The sequence below is a fragment of the Anopheles ziemanni genome, chromosome 2 (genome assembly GCF_943734765.1).
Source record: "Anopheles ziemanni chromosome 2, idAnoZiCoDA_A2_x.2, whole genome shotgun sequence".
Classification (NCBI taxonomy): domain Eukaryota; kingdom Metazoa; phylum Arthropoda; class Insecta; order Diptera; family Culicidae; genus Anopheles; species Anopheles ziemanni.
The window spans coordinates 52,243,576-52,265,451 of record NC_080705.1 but is presented as its reverse complement, the minus strand read 5'-3'; the positions used below and the strand labels follow the sequence as shown (position 1 = coordinate 52,265,451).

General features: G+C 39.3%; 1 protein-coding gene across 1 annotated transcript in view; it reads right to left on the bottom strand.

Moving 5' to 3' along the window:
• The window catches only part of LOC131282906 (protein qui-1), a 41,442-nt gene extending 37,140 nt beyond the window's left edge, over positions 1-4,302 (bottom strand). Inside the window, exons 1-5 of the mRNA XM_058312450.1 lie at positions 4,188-4,302; positions 3,497-3,576; positions 3,253-3,387; positions 1,428-1,600; positions 125-327 (exon numbers count right to left, since the gene is read on the bottom strand). Of these exons, the coding sequence (XP_058168433.1) occupies positions 125-327; positions 1,428-1,600; positions 3,253-3,387; positions 3,497-3,576; positions 4,188-4,302 (706 nt within the window). The remainder of the gene's footprint in view (positions 1-124; positions 328-1,427; positions 1,601-3,252; positions 3,388-3,496; positions 3,577-4,187) is intronic.
• Between the last annotated feature and the right edge of the window lie 17,574 nt (positions 4,303-21,876).

The window sequence follows — 21,876 nt, the reverse complement described above, 5'->3', positions numbered from 1 at the left end:
AAAGCGTCAAACCCAGTGAATGTACAAAACAAGGCTTGTGTAGCCTCGTGGAAACTCCCCCTGGCGAAACCGCAAAATCGACATCCACAAATCGTTGACGACCGAACTCGAACAATCCACTTACCTAAACCCTTTTCAATTTCCCGTGCGATAGCTCTGGTTTTCAGTCGTTTCAGATTATCACAGAATTGCTCCCCGCCGGACGCGCCCTCCGTTGTCGCAGCGGCGTCTTCAGATATCCCCGCCAGAAGAATTTCGTCAATTTTCCTCTCTAGCAGCTCGCGCAGCCGTTGGCTTTCCGCCGTCCACTCGTCGCGTGCCAGCGTCCTGCAAGCGAAAGATGAAACGGTTAACACGGAGCCTAGAAAAACCGATTACGTCACCCGGCCTGATCGGAAGCGGGTGATAATGTAAGGGGAGGAAAAAATGAAACGGTGAAAAGCCTTCGAAATCGTCAGGCCACCCGCAATGGCTGACGTGAGCCGTCGGTGGTAATGGTTTTGATGAAGCGGTTCAATTTCGTTTGGAAAACCACCGACGAATCATAACTCAGAACTCTATCAAATCCATTTTGCCGAGCGTGAGCTTCCTATTTCAATGGAACGGAGCATCATGTTATTGCCAAGGGAAATAGTTGACGTAGCTTAGTTAATTAAACGTCTCACTTTCCAACCCACTGTTCGCTTTGGGTAGGAACCGTTTTTTTCTGAAGACCGCAGCAAACGTTGCGTCACCTTTCTGCGAAATGACAAATTTCGGATTTGAATGTTTTTAGGCCGAGCCCTCGACCGAAGTGATTGCCGAGGTGAGGTAAATTTGTTATCCAACTTTTGTAATGAATAAATCTCCAATCAGAAAGCCCGTCCGCAGCCGAACATGCTATTATATCAAAAATAACATTTCACGCCAATAACAGAAACGCCAAAGGGAAAGCGTAGAAAATCGTAATTATGTATAACATAGTTTAGAAACTTCGTAATAGACGATATCTCGCCTTCATAAATAAAATCATTAGTAATTACTTGAAGGATACTAAAAGCGATGCAAAAAAGCCATTTCCATACAATCAATATATTTACAACGATACCAAATATCACGCACCGTATCGTAAAACAACTCTCGAAAAGCAACAATCAATCACACACATCATCACAAACAAACCATTTTAACAAAAACCCCGCACATTGAAGAACGTTTGCCTCCAACAGCAAACCTGCTCTCCGAGACCGATAATTAAAATATTTTCGAGGAATTCCCGCGGAAATCGACCAATTCCAACACCAATAAAAATAATCAATTCATCATTCATCTCCCACCCGTTACGGCTCTTCGCGCTCTCAACTTGAAAAGGGGTCACTGAGAGGGTAACGCGTCCGAAACAGCCGGCATACCGAAGAGCGAGGAAATTGAAATGGAATTCGACCCACCTGTAGTCCGTTGCGAGCCGGTAGCATCCTTCCCCGTCCGTCTCGAGACTCCGATACCACTTCCGGAGGCACTCGTCTTCGGTGGCGCTGGATCGCTTCGCAATGGCCGTCAAAACGCCTGGGTCGACTTTGGTTGGCAGTAAAAAATTACCCAAACGTGACCCAAGCAGTACCTGTTGTTGTCGATGTCGTCGGTTGGTGGCGCGTAGAGGGCCGGCAATGTTCCGAGTGATGAAATGGAAAAGCAATAACGAAAACGAAATGTTAGCGATACAGGAAACACCAATAACACTCGGGTTCTGCGGAATAGGATAGTCGTCGAGGGGCTGCTGCTGCTGAAACCAACACATTTGGCGCTTCACCTGTCATTCCGGAACTTTTCCAATCATTCGTATTAATCAATGAATGTCGAATATCCTCTAATAAATCCTCTCAGATAATTCGCTGTCCATGGATTTGCTTGTGAAAAGGGTATCGCGAAACAAGAGTAATCCCATGAACATACAATGTGGTTGCTCTAAAACAAACTTAATAACAAAAAACAAAATAAAGTAATTATCCCCTATCTTTACCTCTAACCCACCCAGGATGGAAATAGCGCTTCTGTCTCTTACGCACCTGAGTTTATCTATAACTCATCAGCTTTTGGCTCGTGTTCATCTCGTTTTGTTTATTTTAAAGCATAAATGGATTGATGTTTATTGTTGTTACACAGTAAATAACATGCGGAACTATAATCACCATTTTTATTTTTATGTTTACGACAGACTCAGACATTGTAGAGACAGAAGCTGATGAGCAATTACATGGTGGCTTAGAGACAACACAACATGCTTTCAAGATGAGTTTAGCGGAAATGGCAAAATGAAGAACTTCGAAGGAAAACTCGATTAGATTCTTTGAATAAGTAGGTTTGAAAGCATAATGCACCTTTCCGTTGTTGCTATAGAGCACACAAGAGCGTATTTATTTGAATCATATTTTTCAAATGATTGATTTTCTTCAAAACGGCTTCGGCCTTTTAACTGAAATTTTAACTCACAATCAATGAATAAGTCAAAATTGTGTTTGACAATATTGAAATTCTAAAAGCGAATACGATGGTAAAGTTTGTTTCTGCATGTAATAAAAGTATGATGCCACAAGTGTTTTCCAATCGTTGTAAAATTTCAAAACTAAGTCTTAAACAATCTGTCCGAACATCTTTAGATCTACTAACATTAAAACTTATCAAGCCTATTGCACCACCGATACATAATGTAAAATTAAATGCTTTACAGAAACTTAAATCAATCAATAAATTGCTTTGCAACATGCACAGCTTCACCCGTATGTGTACAACGGACAGTTTCCAACCGACTTGGCCTGGCTGGCGCAGAAATACGTAGTTCAGCTTTGTTGTGTTTTCCCGGGTCATAAATCATCATTACGGAACCGTATACATTTCGTTTGGAATATCATCGTATCCGTATGCACACCTCTCCGTGCGACCTTGAACCCAACGAACGTTTGGGGGTGATGAAGCATTTTTCTTCCCCATTTTCCGCGCGCCATTTGCCTCGCCTACCTTCGCCAACCTGACCTGGCACTTGACAAGGTGGAAAACGGCATCTCCTCATCTCCAGCGTTCCCTTCGGTACATTTGCTGACAAATCAATTCAATCGCTCGGAAGAAAAACATGCCATTGGCCATCAATCCCTTTCTTTTGGAGTGAACAATCCCATTCCCGGGATGAAACAGATAAACTGAATATGTTATAGCGAAATGTTCCGAGAACGGGAAACCGTATGGACGAGAGCGGCACTTCGCCAGTTTGCTACTTACGATTAAAAATACGCTCTTCGACACGGCGTGGCACGTTTCGATCTCCTCCAGGTGATCGTCGAGCACGTACGGGTCCAAATCGACGGCCGTCCATCCATCACCTCCGGTGCCGAAGTGAATGTCCACTATTTCAACCTGCCAGCGATTTGATTTGCGGTAGAAAGGAATGGGTTTGGTTAACGTCTTCGCTTTGAACGGAACTCGTTCGATGCCGAGCGCATTCGGTTTGACACGAATTAAGTACCTCAATTTGTCGATCATCGTACAACGATTGCAGGTCCGGACCGATCACTTCCAGCAGCAGCCGACGTTCCTCTTTGAAATCTATTGCAATAATAATAAACGTTATCTGAGTAGCAGCTTACGAAATGTTGAATGTTGGATGTATTTATTTTACGTTTTTTTTTTTGCAAGAAAATGTTTGTATGGTTCATGATTTCGTCGTTATCGGTAAGGCGATAAGGTTATTCAAATTAAATTAATTTAAAAATGCAAAAGAATATTATCGAATCAGTTATCTGCATGTTTTGAAATTAGATTGACTCATTTTAGCATTGTTTCCAATGGCATAACAGTGATAGGAAAAGTGTATAATACTTTCAAATGAGTATAATAAAATTTACTTTATTTTTAGAATATTTCGTTTTGCCAAAGTATTGACAGGCTACCTGTTCACAAGTATGCATGTTTGCATATAAGGATGCTGCCTTCAAAATCTATACTACGATTCATTCTGGAAGACAAATTCAAAAGAGCATCCAACTACGTCATAATTCCAACGATGTAAAAATGATTCAAGAATTGGTAATATTTTAAATTAATTAGAGTCTCATCGGTTTCTCCATTCGTTAATTAATTAAAATTAAACGCTACAGAAACGAAACGTACCCATATGCAACGCGGAAACGGGCTTGCAAGTGTTGCATTAAACTTACCATCCTTCAGACTGGCAACGTAGATTTTTATTATGCGCGGTGATGGAAGCTTCGTGTGCTCATTGTGATGGCCCCGTAGAGCGTTATACACTGCTTCCTCTATCGCCGTCGCCATGATGGGTGCATTTGTATTCGTTTCCCGCAGCGTGTATCTTTGAGTGTGCGTCAGAAAATCTAGCCACGTTAAAGTGAGGCCGGGAATACAATTTCCCTCGCGCCGTCCTTCGCGCGTCGTAATCCGGTCGCAAACGGATTGATGAAAATTACATCCTTATAACGTCTCTTCAGGTTCGCATCCTCGTGGTCGGTCTGCACTAGTAAGAAAGAAAAGAAATAGCGAAGATGGTAGAAAACGGATGCAAATCAAATAAAGCAGCGGCAATTGATTTACGTTTACTTTGTTCTTAGCATTTGGTGTGTGTGGGTGTGTGTGTGAAGTCTTTTATTAAACATTTCCGCTTTTGTGCACTATGTGGCAGCCGATTGGAGAGATCAGTCGGTGACCGGACATATGAATGCAATAAATGTCTAAATGTCACAGCATAATATGAATTTTTTTGATCTCCATCTAGATTGTTCTTCCAAGCTTATATTTAAGTATTGGAGCCGTATTGCTTCGACAACATTCTGTTTACCAATAACAATACCAAAAAAGGGCAGTATTATACACGAATCATTCTTTATTTTCATTCGGTCCAAACTTATTCTTATCGTTGTACTTTCTTACAATAAAAATTTATTTCTTAATTTATACTAACGAACAATTCGTTGTACAGATATGTCGTCAAGTTGTTAGGTTTAAATGTCATTTAGATTAATTTGAGCAGACATTTCTATGAACATCAATTTATTTATTATTAATATCTAGTCAAACACACAGTTAATACTTAAATAAATTTAACATTTTCGATTGTTTTGTGGACCGAGATTCAAGTAGTGCAGAAGTTGTAAAATAAAAAAATAATACCGCTAAATGCTGACATGTATGTGGTTCTTTAAGTTAACCTATTTATTGTAGCGCTAGTTATTATATATTTCAATTTTTTCAAAAAATATAATAAAAGAGGTTATTTGATTGATCACCTGTTTAATGAATCGAATTGAATGAAAGAATACCAATTAGGAAAATTTTCCGAAAAATTCTATTGCTTTTTTTCAAAACCATTCATTAGCAAATATTCTTTTCAATCGTGCTGGATATTTGAATGCCAACATTCTATCACGCACAAACTATAAAGGAACCGAACGAAAAACATTTCATGACTAACCAACACGCCACGAATGAAACGAACCAGCGGCTACCGACTTATGAAATGTTGACCATTTGCTCCCAAGTCAAAGTGATGAAAAATTGCTCAAGGTCTAACTGGTTCTTGCCTTTGATTATGATTGTGTGAACTCATGCGAAAAGCGACCGCCGTCAGGAAAAGTACTCGTCCCTCTGTAAACCAACACAAGAGTTTAGCCTTCCAGTGAGCGCTTCAATAGACAATGATAAATGAATCCCGTGACAAGAGCACTAAAAGGCGAACACTTCCTTCATTAGCAGTATTGCACCACTGCACGAAGGAATGTAGGCAAGTATCCAACTGAAATGAAACAAAAGCTCTTGAATTTCACAAATATACTTCAAACGGAATGAAGAAAAGGGAAACATGATGATGGATTTTCTTGATGATTTTTTCCATTTTTTTTTTTAGTAAAAGAGCACCAACGATAAAGAATTTACTACGACGGAGCTGATAATTTGTTTCGTTTTTTCAAACATTTCATGTTGAAAAATTAAAAACGTTTAAATACGATAAAACGAATGATAGCAAAATTTTCTACAAAAAACACCTCACACATGTTGCTTTAGCGAACGATTGCACTCTCTGCATTAACAACGAACCATAAACAGGCTCATGCATGGATAATGGGAAAGTTGCGTTCGATTTTCAATACATATCTGATGCTGTGTTCAGTTCACAATCATATTCACAACTCAACCTTACGCGGGAGGGCAGATTGAAACAGTAAAATAATATCCAATCATTCAGAGTTATTCAACATTCACGATGCTTCCAAGCTGCAAAGCATCATTGAACGCATCAATGCTCTCAATGCAATGTTTAATAAAATCCTGCATGTATAATCGTTCAATAAAACTGAACGTAACACAAATGCGTCCGGGGGGTCACAAATGGGGGTCCGCGACAGCCGAGCGCTGGCGCCGGTTAGAAAATCGGCCCATGAGCGCCGGGGCTCACCACCTCGACGGCGTGGGTTCGAATCCCAACCGAGACCGGACTCCTCCCCTGTACGAGAGGACTGACTATCCACGTACAACAGGGAAACAAGTCCTGTAAGCCCTTAACGGGCAGACATGACCAACAAGGTCGTTACGCCAAGAAGAAGAAGAACACAAATGCGTAAAACAGATAAGTATAATAAGTAAAGGAAGCAATGGTTAAACAGTCTTTTGCATACAGAAAACCTCCATATTTGCACCTCATGCACGTTATGTTTAAAAATAAACGTCGTATGTTAAGACTAACAGCTGAAACTAAAGAAGCAGAAGATAGGTAATTTATCAAACTGTTATAGAGATTTATTTTCAGGTAGCATTCAATTTGACTTGACGCTGGTTACCTTCAATTTATGTTCAACATCTTTAAGTCAGTTTTAAGATCACAAAGTTGCAGATTACATAGCATATATGCATTCGGCCTTCATAACAATAACAAAGCAACATTAAGGAAAACTGTCTGGAAAACGAACTGGAATTTCCTCACAATGAATAATGTTCCTCTCACGTAACTGCCTTGACTCATGTTTTGCGAGAACGAAACTTTTTCTATTCTGTTCTTTACACTCACAAATTCTAGGAAACGATTTCCGTAGGATATTAATCATAACCTGGGGATGTCTTGACGCCACTGTACGGACTAACAGTCAGTCGGGAAAACATGAAAAACCTCACGAGCGGAAGTGCGATAGAAAAGCGAACCTTTTAATTCGCGTCGGAACGATTACGCGATACTGTTAAGGTAATAAATTAATCTGCCGCAGGAGACGTTGGCATGCAGAAAAAAGTTTTCATCCGCGCTTATACGATTTTTGCCATAAGCAAAACATGTTTTGGTTCCAGTTTCATATCGTAGTACAATTAGTCACTTATAATGCGTATCACAAAGACCAAATTTCATATTAAATGAAATTCATTACCAATGTTTTCTACAAACGTATCTTATTACCTATGAATCGGTCAACATTAAATCCAAACCGTAACCGGGACCTCTATTGTGCGACAGAAACAAAGGAAGTAAAGGGAAAAATCTAGTAAACCTAATGGATTACATGGCGTTTTGCTAAGAGAAAATAAGTAAAATCAAAATAAGACGACGAAAAAAAATTGTCAACATTCTCGTCAATAGATGACTTAGACTCCAGTTTCTTCTTTCTTGGTACAAAATGAGTCTTTAGTCATCTTATCTTTAGCTGCATTGGCCTTTTTTTCTTATCATTCTCTTTTCATTTTGAAAGATTGGTTAGACTTTCTGCGATACTTGTTCTTATTTATGTCATCTAAGAGGTATAGTATCCAACGTTTCTTTGGATAATTGATCTACTTTAAGTGATATTTTATGTCTACGTTTTATGTTCTGTATCCAAAAGTGGCATTTCAAAGAATATCGCACGCGATATCGGAATACACGGAATGCGTCAACTTTCCAAAAGTTCCTCGAAAGTTTAATCCTTCCAAAACCAACCGCCAAGCCTTTTCTAGACTCCGGTGAAGATTGCACTCTTCACTTATCTGCCTGAAGGTCCGACGTAATCCGCCGCACCAGTAGACTTTCCCGCTGTGCTTCCAAGTTCAGGTTCGGCTTACGGGAACCGCGAGCTAGCTTTCCAGAGGATAAGCAAAAACTCCGTTGCCTGTTTAACGCTACCGGAAGCACGCCAAAAATCCCATCAAAATGCGGAAAAGCACACAGTGGGGCAGATTTCTGGTATGCAAAACGAAGCTACTGCGGTGATACCGTTGTGTGATTTATTTCATTTTGCTCACTTTCGCTCCAAACAAGAAAAAGCGAGGCATAATCGTAACCTCCGCTAAAAGAAACGTGTCTTTAGCACGTCGAAAATGCTAATAGAAAACGAAAACTGTTCCGCAATTTTATTCCATTTCAAGCACTGGATCGTCTTTGTTCACTCTCGTTTCGTGGTCACCTTCTCCCTCATGCATTCCCGCATTGATATACGTTTCAAAACAAAAAGTAAAAACTAAATACAGATGTATTCATACAAAGGAAGTGGAACGGACAGCAAGAATAAAATGACAAGATTCTAAATATTAAAAGTTGTATAAAGACTAGAACTATATTTATTTATTTATATTAAGGCTAGTATTTTTAAAGCAAAATTCGTCAATCACTGTATATATCAAAGCAAAAACATAAAAAACTGTTGCGTCTTTCATAGAGGAACCAAAGGTGAAATAATATTTGATGTTTTCTTAGGTCTAGAAATATAAACGACTTTTCTTACTCAGGTACAAGGAAAATGAAATGAAGCAAAATAATGTGTCATACGTTAAAGGATCTCTCGAGTAGATGAATGCTGTGGATCCCATTCCGGTATCGGGCGAGGACAGTATTGAACGAACCTGCATGTATGTTTCAATGCTGTCTCGTGTTTCAAAGAGCATATCTTCCAATAGAGTGAACCAAGTTTCTCGAGCGCATTCGTCGAATCGGATATTTTATGTGAGACGCAAAATTCCTGCCTTGATTTGCTCGCTTGTATCCAGTTGCCATGTCCACTCTGTTTCCTCGGCAATAGTTCAAGCCGTTGCCCGGAGTGGATAAACACAGTTTCGCCTGCTTTTCCGTGTACATTATTGACGCTGCTAGGAGGATTTATCATTCTCGTCGTCGTTTGGACGGGGATTTTTCCGCAACGCCACAGCACTGTTTGCGCTTCATTTATCAAACGCTCGACAAAAGAATGTGACCGGAAAAGCGGTCGATGACTTTCCGAAAACAACCCCAAAACCAGGCCCAAGCGGTCACTAAGGGGGATGGGAGAGGAAATAAAAAAAAACGATGGCTTGGTGGACGATGGGGTTAAAGCATGTCAGATAACGACTAGAGAAGCGAAACGAAGAGAAAGAGAGCTCGTCATAAGACGACATTCTGGCCACTTCGTCCTGCTCGCTGGAGCGAAAGTAGAAAACATCCCCCGGGGAGTAGAGGCATAACTTCAAGCAGCAAGAAGTATTTATCGCGCCACTACGCTTCAGTGCTTCAGAAAGCACTCAAACGTGGCGGAGGATTCGTTTGCTTCCGGAGCAGCGAAAGGAAGAAAAGCCTGCTGACGAGTTAAACTAGTTCTTGCTGGCCCCACCATTGTCAGAGAACATTTTGGATGTCACCACGTCACGACTCGACCCAATGCAAACAAATTAACTACAGGCTTATATTGGACACTGGCATCTGTAATCTTCATCTGTAGGACACTCTTGTTTACAATGGTGTCTCTCTTGACACCGGTATGTCCAAAAGCGTACTGATTGAACTGCTAGACTGACATGCATGACGAAAATAAAACCTATTTTGTGTAGTGCTGCAAAAGCTTGTTCTGGTGATAATTATTGTCGGCTAGGTCAACTGTTAGTATATTTTTTAGTAATTTGAAAATAACCCAAGAACAATAATTTGTCTTTAAGCCATAATCGATAAATAAAACAATTTTCCATTAACACGTTAACCACCATGTCAGTTCCTGGGAACTGACGGGGAAGTTTCCGTTCACGCCATGTCGGTCCCTAGAGTCGATATTCGGGGCAAGCGTCATCTGTGCTTTGTTTACGTTTTGCAATTTGGTAAAAGTTGCAGTTTTTTAAGCTACAGCTATTATTATTTGTGTATTGTTGAAAATACAAAAAGTACGCTAAATTTCGATAAATATACGATTAAACCACGATAGAATGAACGGTTGTTTACGTTCTGACAAGATAACGTATGCGATTATAGGGTAGAAAACTCAAAAACAAAAATCTGTCAGATCGAGCAGCGGAATTACACGATTACTCTTTGTTATTCTCACGCAAAAGTGTACAAAGGACTTGGCGGCTCCATTACCTCTAATAGAAATTAAATACAGGTCCAATTCTCTTGGTCAACTTAAGACATTCCGTTACCTCTCACACCTTTTATTATTTTTGAACAAAACTTAGTTTATGTAACAACAAAGTTTATGTTTAGCAATACATCCTTTTTCATTGCTTGGCACTTGTCAATCTTCGAGCACTAACATGAAATCACGAGTTAACTTGACGAGAGTGAAATGTTTTAAATTAAAAAAAAGGTAAATTCCCAAAAAGCCCTCCCAGCCGAAATCACTGCTGTAGCTAAAAGGTATGCAATGGGTGAAACATATGCCGTTGCGTGAACCGTTTGAATTGAATGTCTCGTTAAATTAAAGATTATAGTTATAGTAGAAAGAATGTACAATAAACATCAACTTCTTCATGCATTACTTGCATGAGTTTATGAAAATTCGGATACGCAGGATCAACCTAGGGGTGTGGGGGCCCGTTGGCCCCCCTTATTTCTCAAATTTATAACAAACCTAGCACATTTTTGGTAGACCTAGCACAGTCTGCTCGCTACGCACCGTTTCAAACTCATTTCTTCAGTCGAACTCATTGGTTTATGCTGTCCATCTTGCCACTCTTATTCATTTCAGCCCCTTTAGGTCTATACATAATCATAAAAACTTATGATCGACTTCTCAATAAAATAAAGAAGTTAACGTATGAAGTATGAAAAAAGTTTTTTTAAATAAATCAAATTATCTCTCCTAATTTCAAAAAATCTACAAGCAAGTGAGATAATAACAGCAATTGTTTTTTAGCTTGACAATTTTTTAGCGAAATCAAACTTGAAGTATTTTTCGCAAAATGAAAACAATTATTATGTCAACAATGATGATGATTTGAAATAAAATAGAATTTTGAAGGCAAGTGAAAGTATAATTCTTACGTTCCCTCTATAAAATTTGTTTTACATTCTTACTAAAAATGAGCAAAACTGTTTTTCTAATTAAATATGTTAATAGTTGCAACATTTTAATTAGCTAAATACAATGCCTGTCTATCAGAAATGTTGGTCCACACATGTGTGTGTCATCATCTTTATTTATTCGAGCTCATCTGGGAAAACAGCAGGTTTTCCATTTTCACCAAAGGCTTTTGGTACTGATTGGCATGCACGGCATAGGCCGTTTCGCTTATATACGCAGCGATATCATCAGCAATAGATACACACATTCAAATACACACTCACACACCCACACACACTATCGCAACTTGTTGCGCGGTTAGAACGCGCGCCCATGCGACCTACACAACCACCCGGAACGGCATCGCGTCATTAATGTTATTAAATTCAAGACCTGCTAAAGCCAAACCAAAACCGGAACTTCCCGGATCCCCCGAGGGAGTTGTAAAATGTGTGCGAATGTGTTTGTTTTATACTGGAGCGCTACGGGGCAGATAGTTTCGATGTGTACGTGAAAAAGAACCACAACTGGGAAGAGTCGAGTCCAACTGAAAACTCGAGCTAGTATGGAGTCCTCGTCTGCTTCGACGCTGGCGATTGTAAGCCGCACGCTTGTGTTTAGGAGTTCGTTGGAGCGAGAAGATACTCAACACGCAATTCCATTTTCCAACCTGGAGCAAACGGAACGTGCCCAAATTTTGCCGCGGACCTCGTGCAGGGGCATCTTTGAGGTAAAATTTGCAGCCGCTGTTCACGTTATGTTTGATATTTATTCCATACAGCTCGTCCATAGTCATGGAAGTATTGATCAGCATCCATGAAATTCCCCACCAACCTCAAACACGATGGTGCAGATTTCAGGGATTCATTTTTCGCACCGAAAACGCTGAAAATTCGTGAACCCCTGTGGTTTGTTTACCAATCCAGGGCGCAACCTGTAAGACGGGAGATTATCCACAGCAGATGCGGTTTTGACGGTCATTCTTTGCGCAACAGAAGTGGAAAGAAAGATATGCTGCGGACAGCGATTGACCAGAGTCGGAGTGGAGGTTGGAGCAACCGAAAACATTATGCGATGGTGGTTAAGATATTTTTATATTCCGCTGAAATCAAAGAACTTTGCATGCTTCAGCACAACGCGGGCTCGCGCTTTCAAGTAATGAGAATCACAAGCCAATGGTTATTCCTTGCTTCTTCCGCCAGCGCCAAGCAACCGCTGTATCGTTCCGACGTTTTGGGCTGCTCTTTTTTGGGTGGAACAGAATGATAAAAATTGAATCAAAGTTAAAAAAATCCCACGATGGGCAAAAAGAATGATCAAAGTTGAAAAATCCAATCCGTACCCAATCAGCAAAATGAGAACAATCGTTGCGAATCTGTTGAAAGGAAGGTATTTTGAATAAACCATTCGGCTGGTAAATGGAAACTGCCAGACGTTCTTTTCGTTCGATTGGTAGAACCCCCTCAAGGGAAGTTTTCTTAAAAGCGCAAGCCTTTTGGAAACTTCTGCATCTAGCTAGAAACAAAGCACGTGTTGCAAGCAGCATATAAATAGTAATAATAAGATTGCAAATATAGACTCTGTTCAGTTGCCGTGAGACCATCTTGATTTTCATCTTCATTGATCTCGAAACATTTTTGAATGAAAATTGCTAAATTTTCCTGCAACAAATAGAGAAAATTGACTCTCCCCAGACAGTTTCTGTGACCGAAAGACGGTATATTATAGATCGGTGGTCAGCCGTTCGTAATACCGGGGGTGCCAGACTCAAGATTCGATTCCACACCTGTGGTGTGGTGTTTCCTCGCGCTACCGCTGCACCATGGACACCCCCTATAAGCATGCTTAATACATCAATTTTATCGCTGCTATTCATCATTCATGACCTGCTCGAGTTTAAATACTGAATAACAACAGAATACGTCATGCAAGAATATTATAAAACGTACTTATTTATCAATTAATTCTGATTCATCCTAAACCTTGGCAATATCTATTCAAACTATTAATAAAAATCGAGATCATAGTTTTTAGCAGCAAACAAATGATAAGACAAAATAATGTACATGGTTTCCCAGTCTAGTCCTATTGTTTGGTTCAAGGGAAGTATAGGCAACTTTAATAAACTTGAAGTTGTTTGAAATATAATACTTTAATTACTTGATTTTATCGACACAAATGATGCCGACACACCTTCCAGATCTAGACATTTTCCGCTCAAAATGATGCAATTTATGATTTTATCAGCTTCATTTATAGTTTTCATCAAAATTATAATAAACTACAGGAGTTTTTATTTAATCAAAATTCACCACTGGTATTATGCAACTGGATAATCATTGCATAGACTTTGAAAAAATTATCATAAGATTTTTAACAGGTTATGATGTACTTTAATTTTCTGTATTTATATAAACAAATTTTGCAGACTTTTACCAAACGGTATGCTTTGCAAGAGCGAGCACATTTTCTGAAAAGGTTTTAATTGAAAATTATTATAATAAAGGTGATCTTATCGCAACTGTACAGAGTGTATTATAACAATTAAAAGGTTAAGAATCATGCAAACTAATACTAACTTGGATTGTTAAAAGATGCATTGAAATTACTCGAAAAGGAAAATAATATCTTCACATTAACAATCCCGCTGTTGGCACAAGCTGCACTAAACATTACGAAGATAATAAACGAAGATGATCAATAAATTGGTCTCTCTATGGGCCGGTCTGGGAATATTTTTATTGTTCTTCATCGTTACCGTCGAGCGCAGATTGGAACTCAATCGACGGTAATGGTTCTTAATGGCTGACCACCCCCGTCAACCCGGCTGGCCAAGTAGAAATACAAATGCACGATTCATTACAGCTGTCTTAACCAGCATCATTACCGTTCCATAACGAACGAACGGGCACGAAAGCATCTCGCCCTCCGGAAAGCAGGCTTCGACGAAACGTTGATCGATCGTGCAACGGAGCCGGATTAATAATTACTAGTTACGACTTAATGACACCAGTTAATCTGCATTTGTCGTCTCGCTTCTTCGCAGCTCTTTGACGCCCAAGCCGGCCATATTTATTACTTGCACAGAAAGGAAGAAAAGCACCAAGTTTATTGTTTCCGACACGGTAAAGCAACAAATTATCAGGCGTTTCGCTATCAGACAATTTATTGCGATGTTTTTCGTTTAAAATTAAACTTAATTTAATTTCAAACAAGATTCAGTATAACTTATAAAATAGAGGATTTTTTCTAAGGCACCATGTTTTGAAATAGCTCATCAGCTATTTTATCTAACGCATCTGAGTTTGTCTCTTACTCTTTAGATTTTGTCTCTTTCCGAAAATATAAAAATAAAACGAGTAATTATAGTGTTATTAGTTAATTATTCTGTAACTATAATTAGCATTAATTAATTTTTGCTTTAAAGCCAAGTTGTGTCTATTATCATGGAAGTTTTTACTGATATCCGAGCACAGTTTTGTTTGCCCATTTTGAAATCCGCACAGAGGCGGGGATATAAACTTACTTTTTTAGCTTTCAAACGTCACTTGTTTTATTTGTTTACGACCGATACCTTATAATTTTCAAATTTTAGTCAGTGCAATATTTTTAATTTATTTGTAATTTTGTAACCCATTTCTGTTTTGTTCATAAAATAAATTTTAGTACAAACAATAATCATATCAAATTTTTATTCATTCTAAATTCACCGAAGATTTAGATAGGGACAAAATTAAAAACCAAGATGAACACGAGGCAATAGCTGATGAGTTAGAGACATACTCAGAAGCGTTAGAGACAGAAGTTGAATCTATATTTCAATCGTCGGTGGGTTCGGGGCAAAACTACGTGGCAACGGCTGTAAGTATGCTACATCGACTCGTTTGCAATGCAAAAAGATTCCGGCTAGCTAGTTTAGGCAAGTTTAGAGAAACTTAAAGACTGAACTAACTTTCTCTTCAAAATCTTTGCCATTTGTCTCAATTAAGGACGGTTTCGCATCGTGGCTATAGATTCCTGGCAGACTTTACGGAACCGTAACCATCAGTAGAGTTTCCACTGTTCCTCAATGGAAATGTGTGCTTCTGAGTGTTTGTGTGTTTGTGTTTGAGATAGGGCCCTCGGATTGCTTTGCGACCATTTTTTCCTTCTAACCACCATAAAAAGTCCTCTCGTAATTAAGAGCAGTGGCCCAGCAGGGCATCGTCAGGCAGCGCGACCGTCATTAATAATTATAACTAGCTAACCGGTTTGTTGGCCGCCATAAACAAAGCCCGTGGCAAATCAGTTTTACATGCAACGAAGGGCTACAAACGATTTCCGCGCTGGTGATAAATTAATTTCGTTCATCATTGCGCGTAGCTGAGCCAACGTGCACCCTTGCCGCTGGCCCCTTCTCCTTTAAAGGTGTATGGCTTAAGGAACGCTAACACAATTACGACGACCGAACGTTTCGGCGTGTTTTGAGCTCGTTAACGCCCCATCAAAAATGCCGAACCGGGTATCGCCATAGACAGAGGGGGCATGAGTAAATATTTAAGCACTATCCTCCAATGGACCCGCCGCCGGCGGCTTGTTGGTTGCAACTGCCCGCTCCATCCCTAACCCTGCCCGCTATCGCGCCGATACCGATCATCTTGGCTGAGCCCAGGCTACCGAAGATGTAACCGCCTGTTTGCTCACGTTCGTGGATGTGTTGCAAATAAGATAAAATAACAGGCACACATCGGCGCTACGCTGGCGAAAAATGCGGAAAGTCAACAGAAAGGATTATACGCCGGTGGTTTTGTTTGAAGCCGCAACATGTAGCGCACTCGTTGAAAAGCTATTCGTAAGCAAGTATTAAAGTAAAACTTCCCACTTACGGAAAGTAAAAGCTAGCGGAACGGTGAAGTTGTTCAAGAGAATGGTGAGTTGGGTGAGGTGCCAAACGCAAAAAATATTACAGGGAACCCAAACAGGTTGCTGTTCTGTTCAGACTCGGTGCTAAACTTGTTGATTAAAAATACATTGATGTGTCACGAGTCTCGCTCACATACCTCAACAACCAGCGCTCCTGGATATGGGATACATTTCATCCCGCTAGATTTTTGTGTTCAAATTCTCAGCATTGAATGATTGCTTGTCCGACATTTAAAAATTGAAGGCTAAATAAATCAAAACATACGGCCATGGTCCAAAAACTTAAAATATAAAATAATTCTTCAGTAAATATGTCTGAATTTTCTTCAAAAATTTCTTCTTAAAAAACAATTGTGTAGTAAGTATTTTATTTTGTTATATAGAAAATATTATAATATATTTTAGCCACAGTTATTAACCTTCTACAACTAAGCATGCATTTATTGTTACTTACAATTAATTGGGACTTTTGAATACGATTCTTTTTAATTAAAAAAAAAAGAATTCCCGGGTACAGGCAGTCGTAACAATAAAATCGATTATTTTAGTACCTGTGTCTATTTTTTCGTTCTACTTTAATAAGTAGCAGCATTAGAGAACTGAGCTGTTAATGTTTCTAAAATGAAGACATATCATAAATAATTCTGATAGTTCAGAAACCTTATTTTCACATTCACACAATCGTAATGCTTTTAATGCTTTTAACGAATGTTTTACAGCAGCTCAATATCACACTCCTTTTTTGACTTGTTTATTCTGAAGGATTTGTTTGACATAGTTGACAATTTGATTGTGACAAATATTATACCTTATGTTTCTTTTCGCAAAGTAAAGCCTTCTGATCCAGATATATGTTGAGCATGTCTTTTCGTCATAATGGTTTTTTTGGTGCTCGTGATGCATTGCATCGCATGGCTAACGCCTACAGTTTATCAGGAACTGAACATCGGATTTAAATATGTCTGCTGATTCGGTCAACCGTTTTTTACATAACGTTCCCGTATAGTGTTGAAGACTAGTTATCAGATCCATTTAGGTCTCAAGTCGTATATTAAAAAAATTTAAATTGAAAAATCAAAAATTGAGAACCATTACACTAAGTTTGTTCAATTTAATTAACCATTCGAAACATGATGAAAATTTTTTACGATTATATTTAAGTTAGGTTTTATTGAGCTAGCTCAAATATATCTCCTAGCTATTAATATTACAACAGTAAATAAAGTATAAAACACTGCAATTACATTTATGATTTTTCATTCTTTCAAAAACTCTTATATACCTAAATAAAATTACTTAAAGCTCAGACACCTTTGTGATAAGTAATTAAAAAAAAACACTAGCTGTCAGTGCTGGTTTCATGGTTTTGTTTTGCGCTAATAATATCCCTATCAGATGTCAGCAGATGTTGCAACATTGGATACAAATACAACTAATAGCTCAAATGGTGTCACCAATATGCTGTGTGAACTTTCTGCAGCATGAGGTACCGCTTGCCTACCGCAAGTAGCCGAGCAGTGGCTCAGATACCAACAGATAAAATTTTGTAAATAATCGATAACCCTGCGGCGTACAGCGGGTGAGCGAAGCCGGAAGCAACGCTGGCAAACACCCTTTGCCTGCCTTTGCCTAAGAAAACGCTCCCCAGCGAACCCAAGGAAGCCGGGAACGGATGACAACAAATGGATACAGCAGCATTCGAGATCGTGTTACTTCGCGAAACTTGTAGGTTATTTTTCTTTTTCGTCGCCTTTCCAACCTACAGCCGGTGACATTGTCAGCTAGTGTCCCGCTGTTGGCACACCATTAGTGAGCATCATGACTCTTGTTCGATTCTGCTCGGCACACTCTTCCGGGGCAGTGTAATGTGTGCTCATAATAGGAAAATAATTGAAGTCACCCCGTATCACGTTCGTGTCGTTCGTGAATGGGGGCGCCCGGTGCTTCTGGGAAAATCTTGCTCCGGTGTTCAACAAAAAAGGAAGGAGAGGGAGGGAGGGAAGGCCAGGAAGTGTCGTGAAGGTTTACCGAGCGCACGTCACTTTATACATGCAGCCGAACATGGAGTTGTTTGTTTATATAATGATGATCACTTGTTTATAGTCAAGCGTTCATTCGAGCATCTTGTTTAGTTTATTTTGGTTTTTCCTTTTTCCTTCGCTCTACTCACATGCTTTACAGCGAAATCTTCCTACTTCTACTGCATAGTATGCTTTTGCTTGCATTCAAGCACCAGTCAAGAAATATAGCAAAGGGGAGAGCTCGTGTCGAACTGAAGTAGCTGAAGTCGGTTGCTTTTTTATTACCCCCGCTCCGCTGGCACCAGCAGAACCAGCTTTGGCCAAACCAGCTTGGAAATCCCTACTCTGCCACATGTAAACAAGTGAAGCAGCCCAACCAAGTTAAAATGTAATGCCCACCAAGCTGGTGTGCGAGCAACGACAAAAAAAGTAAATTCAAACTGCAAAACGCGCACACCAGTGAGATAAGTGGCGTACAGCAACTCCCCCGACGCAATACACAACGCAACCGACCAAGCTGATGCTCTTCGTTTAATTAAATATGCATATTTATTCAGATCAGCACCTGGTGTTGGGGAGAAATTTCATCCACATAAGTGCAACGGTGCTCAAAGCGTCCTCGGAGAAAGTGTGGATTAAAATATAGGTTAGATTTGGTGCATCCCGCAGCTGTAAATATCGTCTGCTGGCTGTAAGTGTAATCCTGTTTCCGGAAAGCTACATGTAATTTCGTTCCAACAACTTTGATTCCCTACGAGAACCAATTTGTCAACCTGCCTACAGTTGTGACATTTAAAACGTTCGTTTTCCATTTGAAAAAAAAACAAACTAAGTTTTTAAAAGTAGAAAATAAACAATCCCATAAACCATATAACCAATTTCATACGGTTTTTGGTGAAGTTAGTGAAATCGACTCACTCAAAAGCGATTAAACGAACTTGCATGCTCCCAAACCCCGTTCCACGCTCTGGATTTCCGTTGTTGAACATAATGCAGGAGTAAACAATTTCGGCTAGGTTAGATTACCACATGATGAAGTGAAGAAGGGAGGCATTTCAATAAACAAAGCCGTTGGTCTTCACAAGCATCCGGTTTACGATCCGATATGGAAGGTGTGTGGTTAAAAATAAATTTGTTTTTACTGTTTTCTCATAAAACACGAAAAGACGATTTTGGAAATTATTTTTAGAAAAAAACTGCAAAAGTTTCTTGCTTCTTTTCATTATTCAATATAACCACAAGTGGTTTAAAATATGCGATATTTTTAATACATTTTGTGGCGACGAGCTTACCCCAAAACTTCACACGTATAAATTTCACTTTTATCACAAACACTTCCAACTTTAGACTAAACTTATAGTTTTAGCTTTTGAGCGCATGATAAAATTACCTTAAAATATATGGTAGCATAACCTTTAGTTCTATAAAACAAGTAAGCTGATTTGGGTACTTTAATTCGGCTTTTAAATTATTTTAATTATTCAATCATTAAGGTAGTTTTTTGCTACTGCCCTTCCGATGTTCACATTCGTAACATATTATTGTAAATTGGCTCAAGAAAAAAGGCCTAATCATGACGACCTCATTTACCTTTTAGTTAAAAAAAACTATGCTTTCAACATATCATTTTATTTTCCAAAAAATATTTTACTATAACCCTGAAGTTATAAAATACTTCATAATTGTTGTTGAATTTCTGTATTTGCGACAGTGTTATAAAAAAATGTATAATGATTTTTTCCTTCAAGAAAACTTTATGGTAGCGAGCACAGTTCTATAATTTTATGTTTATTGTTTTTTTAGAATTCTATTCATGTTACTCCTAAAAAAAACATAACACATTCTTGTGTACACTGACGTCACAAACGCACTTCAACACTAAGCGCTATTCACTCATCGAAGTGACTGATATGCTCATCCCTAAACCTTTAAGCACTAATGAGTGAATGGTGTTATATTACACTGAAACAAAGGCAGCCACTAGCGTTGAAGCGTGTTCCGCTTTGAACCACTCTTTTTTGTTGCTTCCTTTAATCCATCACCGTTCACATGAAACAAAAAGTATAACGTTTAGCAGCGATTTTAGCGTAGCACCACGGCCAGGATTCTGCATACCATCTTCACAGCGCTCCGTAAACGAGGAACTTTAATTTAGGAATGCCATTCACAAAAGATAACCATGATGTCGCGGTTTGCAAAGCCATTTTCTTCTCGTGACCCTTTAAATTCCATGGCAGTTGCACTAGTGTTCTTTTCGGTGGAAAAGAAAATCCCGTTTCACAGTCACATTTTACACTTACACTGACCTCTGAGTTGGATGAAGTTTGAAACGGTGTGTCGTGAAATTGTTGAACGAACCGTACCCTACCACACCGGGCAAAAGCTTATCTCGAACTGACCCGTTCTCGCCAAACTTACGATACCAACCTGTTACAGCGCACCGTGGTTTCGTGGTATCAGTAATGCCATATAGTGCTGATGCCGGAGTAAAAGAGCATCGGAGAGAGGTGGAACAACGTGCCGAGTAGATAAGCACGCAGCATCGGGTGATGTGAGCTTGTTCAAAATGGCGAGAGCACCGACCGAACGGCGTGAACTTGCCCACGAGAGAAAGCCGAAGCATCTATTCGTGTGGCGTAAGCGCAGCAGATGCTCTCGCGAGAGGTAAATGCGCTCGTAGAATAACGGTGTTTGCCACTTGTGACCTGTTCTTCAGCGAAAGTATTGCAAACATTCTTTTTAATGCTGGTTTTAGAACCATATTTATTTCAAAATCACTCTTACCTTAAAAGTTGTATAGTCTTTTTGTTATATTAATTTTAATTTTTTGAATACATATTTACTGCCATTTATTCAGTTTAAAACTCATATAAGATATCTTTTAAACAGCATAATTATTTCTGCGGTTTATACTCCTACAAACACATACTCAACTTTTCCCGGGTAACCTTGTCCAAGTGTGGTGATTACTTGTTAATGTTTACTTTTTACTGGTGCCAAATGTTCACCTTCAATAAACTGCAACTAACCATTTTATAGTGTAACCTCCCGTTCTGAACTGTCTCTATTCTTTACGGTTTTATGGTGTACGCTTGTTTACATTCGGCACCTCCGCTGTATCGCACACAGACAGCCAACTGTTTAATCACGGTTGACCTAGGCTAAGCGTATCGGCTTAACCATCACCGCTACCACCTCTCGGGCTTTGCGGTGTGTTTTGGAAGGAAGCGTCTCGAGATGAGGCATAAACAAACGCATCTCCTTATGACTACGTCTATTACACTCAAAAACCTTTCTGCCGGCAGCTGCGCGACCATTTGACTGCACAAATGACTGCGCTGTGGCAGTGTTGGAACGATTCCAAAGACTAGTTGTTTACAATTTCATCAACCGACAGCACATTCTCCACCTCTGCTTATCTTTGTTCATTTATACTTGTGCAAATAGCAGCACCGGTTTCTCTGTGGAGTAAAAGTGCAATTTAACTAAATGTGTTAGGTACTGTAGAAATCTAAAAACTACTATTAAATACTGTTATCATCCATCTTAGTATTAATGATTAAAACATTTAATATTTATAAGTCGACTGAATGCTATAAAACTTAAAGGAACAGTTCTAAAAAAAAGAAAAGAAGCTTGGTTAAAGCAATGGAGGCGCCTGGTAGTTTTTATGATTGTCTTAAATGATAACAGAATGTTTGTTGGAGGCATTGTTC